General features: G+C 37.7%; 1 protein-coding gene across 1 annotated transcript; it reads right to left on the bottom strand.

Annotated features, from left to right (window-relative positions):
- Window positions 1-361: 361 nt before the first annotated feature.
- Window positions 362-1,868, bottom strand: LOC109219095 (probable membrane-associated kinase regulator 1). The gene has a single exon (XM_019383519.1). It carries the CDS (start codon window positions 1,750-1,752, stop codon window positions 697-699), a length of 1,056 nt encoding a protein of 351 aa, XP_019239064.1. The 5' UTR covers window positions 1,753-1,868; the 3' UTR covers window positions 362-696.
- Between the last annotated feature and the right edge of the window lie 890 nt (window positions 1,869-2,758).

Genomic DNA, 2,758 nt, shown 5'->3' with positions numbered 1-2,758 from the left:
CCGGCCTCTCATTGACACGTGCCGAGATCTCGCCGTGATATCCGATCGGTTGTGAATATTTCGGCATTCCATTATTTGGTCCGATAATGTTTCCTCGAGCTTATTCGGAGTCGGGGTCGGTTCCGGAGTCACGGGCTCGATGATCTTGAAGACGTATGTTCTAACTTCGTACTTTGGTTCGATGGAACCCGAGGTCCATCTTCAACTCATCAAGTTTTAGTCTCGATTTGTCATGCCATAAATAAGCCCGATTTCGACCATATACAAACATAAAACTAGATAGTCATGAGAATTGTAAAAATAATTACTCTCAGATTCCACATAAAATATGGCGGAGAGAGAGAGTAGAAGACAAACTACGAAGTACAAACTCCAAGGCACTCCAAATTTCAATGGAACAAAACAGAGGAGAGAAGAATCCAAATGAGTGGTCCATTAATAACATCACATGCAACTCACTAAAACTTCGATCAAGACGCAACGGCTAGGTTAAACTATGAAACAAAAGGAAAAAAACACAAAAGGTTAAATCCTCGTCTTCCTCAGTCAAAATAACCCACTAAATAAAATAAACGAACCTTTAGATCCAATAGCTATCTAGCAAACACAAATATTCTTGATCTTTTTCCTTCTTTTCTTTTCTTATTTACCTTAAAAACAACACTAAAAATTTGTTTCATAACTGACCAAATTTTATTAAGTACTAGTGTTCGGATTCTGAAGCATGGAATTCTTGCAGTGTGCAATTGCACCTTGAATTGCATTTTGTAATTCCTCCATTGTTGACGAATCCGATGAACAAATTCCACCAGTCATCGTCTTGTTAGTCGGAGTTGTGAACCCACTTTTACTGAGGACCCCAGAGTGGCTTGGTGATGATCTCATCGACGAAGGACAGCTTGACACGTAGCTTCTCCTCCTTGGATACCTCAAATTCCCAGAAAAAGATTGCGATATTGTTGCATTTTGGGTATTTTCTTTAATAGAGCTCTGAATAGAAGAATAACCATTTTCTCTACTATTCAAAAACCCATCTTGAGATTTCATGCATAATGTTACAGTATTTGACGATACCATCATTTTCTCAGACGGCTTTTGGGATAACTTCTCGTATAAAGGCTTAACTTTTTTCAAATACTTACGTATGACTTCTCTAGCTGATGTACTCATGCGTCTCACCGAAGACGAGGACGTGGTCGTCTGAGCAGGCAGAGGTCCTGAGATCACATCTGAATCATTCTTTTGATTCTTGGATTCTTTGCGGAACACAGAAGAAAATCTCGAGAGTGAGAAATTCAAGTACTTATTACCTTTCTTGATGGAGGTGCAAGGAATGCCTATTGAGTTGTTAAGGCGCTTGAACTCGTCCTCCTCCGTGACGGAGCTAGGGCGGGAGGAGTCACATCCTTCGGGGAGGAGGACGAGGTCGCCACTAGAGTAGGAATATTGGGAATCATTGGAACTACTGCTGCCCGTAGAGTCACGGGAAGCAGTAGTCGTGGTATCAGAGGAGGAAGAGGTCGAAGACGAAGCCAGTAGAAGAGTACGGACCATAGACAAACGTGGAGATTGGTGAAGGGGAAGGAGTTGGCCTTTGTAGAAAAGCTCGTCAGCGGGACATTGGTTTGTGGAAAACTTGCGACTACGTGGAGAAAGGGCAATGGTGAACTCGAAATCTGAAGAAGAAGAGGAGTGAGTAGGGGAAGAAGGGAGAGTGTAAGATTTAGGGTTTCTGTCTGTTCTTCTTCCCATCTTGATGTGAACTACATTATGGATCTACAAATGGAGGTTTTCTTTGGAGAAACCAAGAGAGAGAGAGGTAGAAGAGTAGTGGGAAAAAATGGCTTCTTATACGGAGGAGCACATGTTGTGGGATTAAAAGGGTGTAGTACTTTCCAAATAATAATTGCTGGAATACTTATCGAATTTAAAATTAAACGAATTTTTAATGCTCATTCCATAATATTTATTACATCCGCTCCATCAAAACAAAGAGGCTCGAAATACAAAGATGAATGCATTTTTTTTTTTAAAATTAAATATTTATTTTTCAAAGAAAAGAATTTGTTTGACTAATACTCCAATCAATTAACTGTAATATAATATTTGAAAATATTTCAAGAAACAATGTTGTTTAAAGTTTAAACTTTAAACTATCAAAGCTGATAATTTACTAAATAATAAAGTAAGTCTTTGTAAAGCTTTTTTTAATAAGAACTTCTCATTAATAATAAAGTTTTGTTCTCGACTACCACTTATTATTATCTACTCACTCCGTTTCAATTTAGATGAGGTAGTTTGACTCGGCAAGGAGTTTAAGAGAAAAGAGCGAGACTTTTGAAACTTGTGGTCTTAAAAGCTTAAGGGGTAAAGCTTTGTGGGGCCATACCATTTGTGTGGTTATAAAAGCTTCTCAATAAGGGTAAATTAGGTAAAATTAAAAGTTTAAAGTTGAATTATTTCCAATTATAGAAATATGCCATTCTTTTGGAACGTACTAATAAGAAAAGTGTGTATTCTAAATTGAAACTGTAGAATACACTATGTTAAAACAGAAATAATAAAACTGTTAGAAGAAACAGAAAATTTGTAAACGATAAGAAATATTCCGTGTCCACAATTTCCTTGTGTGTCCTTAAGGAATTTTAACCTCCTCACAATTGCCAAGGTAATGGATTAAATCCTCCAGGATGAAACGGAATAAACCTTCCTACAACAGTGGCAATACAAATTGCAGGATACCAACGAACTCAAAGAA

The sequence above is a fragment of the Nicotiana attenuata genome, unplaced genomic scaffold, assembly GCF_001879085.1.
Source record: "Nicotiana attenuata strain UT unplaced genomic scaffold, NIATTr2, whole genome shotgun sequence".
Lineage (NCBI taxonomy): Eukaryota > Viridiplantae > Streptophyta > Magnoliopsida > Solanales > Solanaceae > Nicotiana > Nicotiana attenuata.
This window is presented reverse-complemented; position numbering and strand designations above follow the sequence as displayed.

Excerpts from the sequence above, each read along its gene's own strand:
- LOC109219095 (XM_019383519.1), bottom strand. The coding sequence starts at position 1,752 with ATGGGAAGAAGAACAGACAGAAACCCTAAATCTTACACTCTCCCTTCT.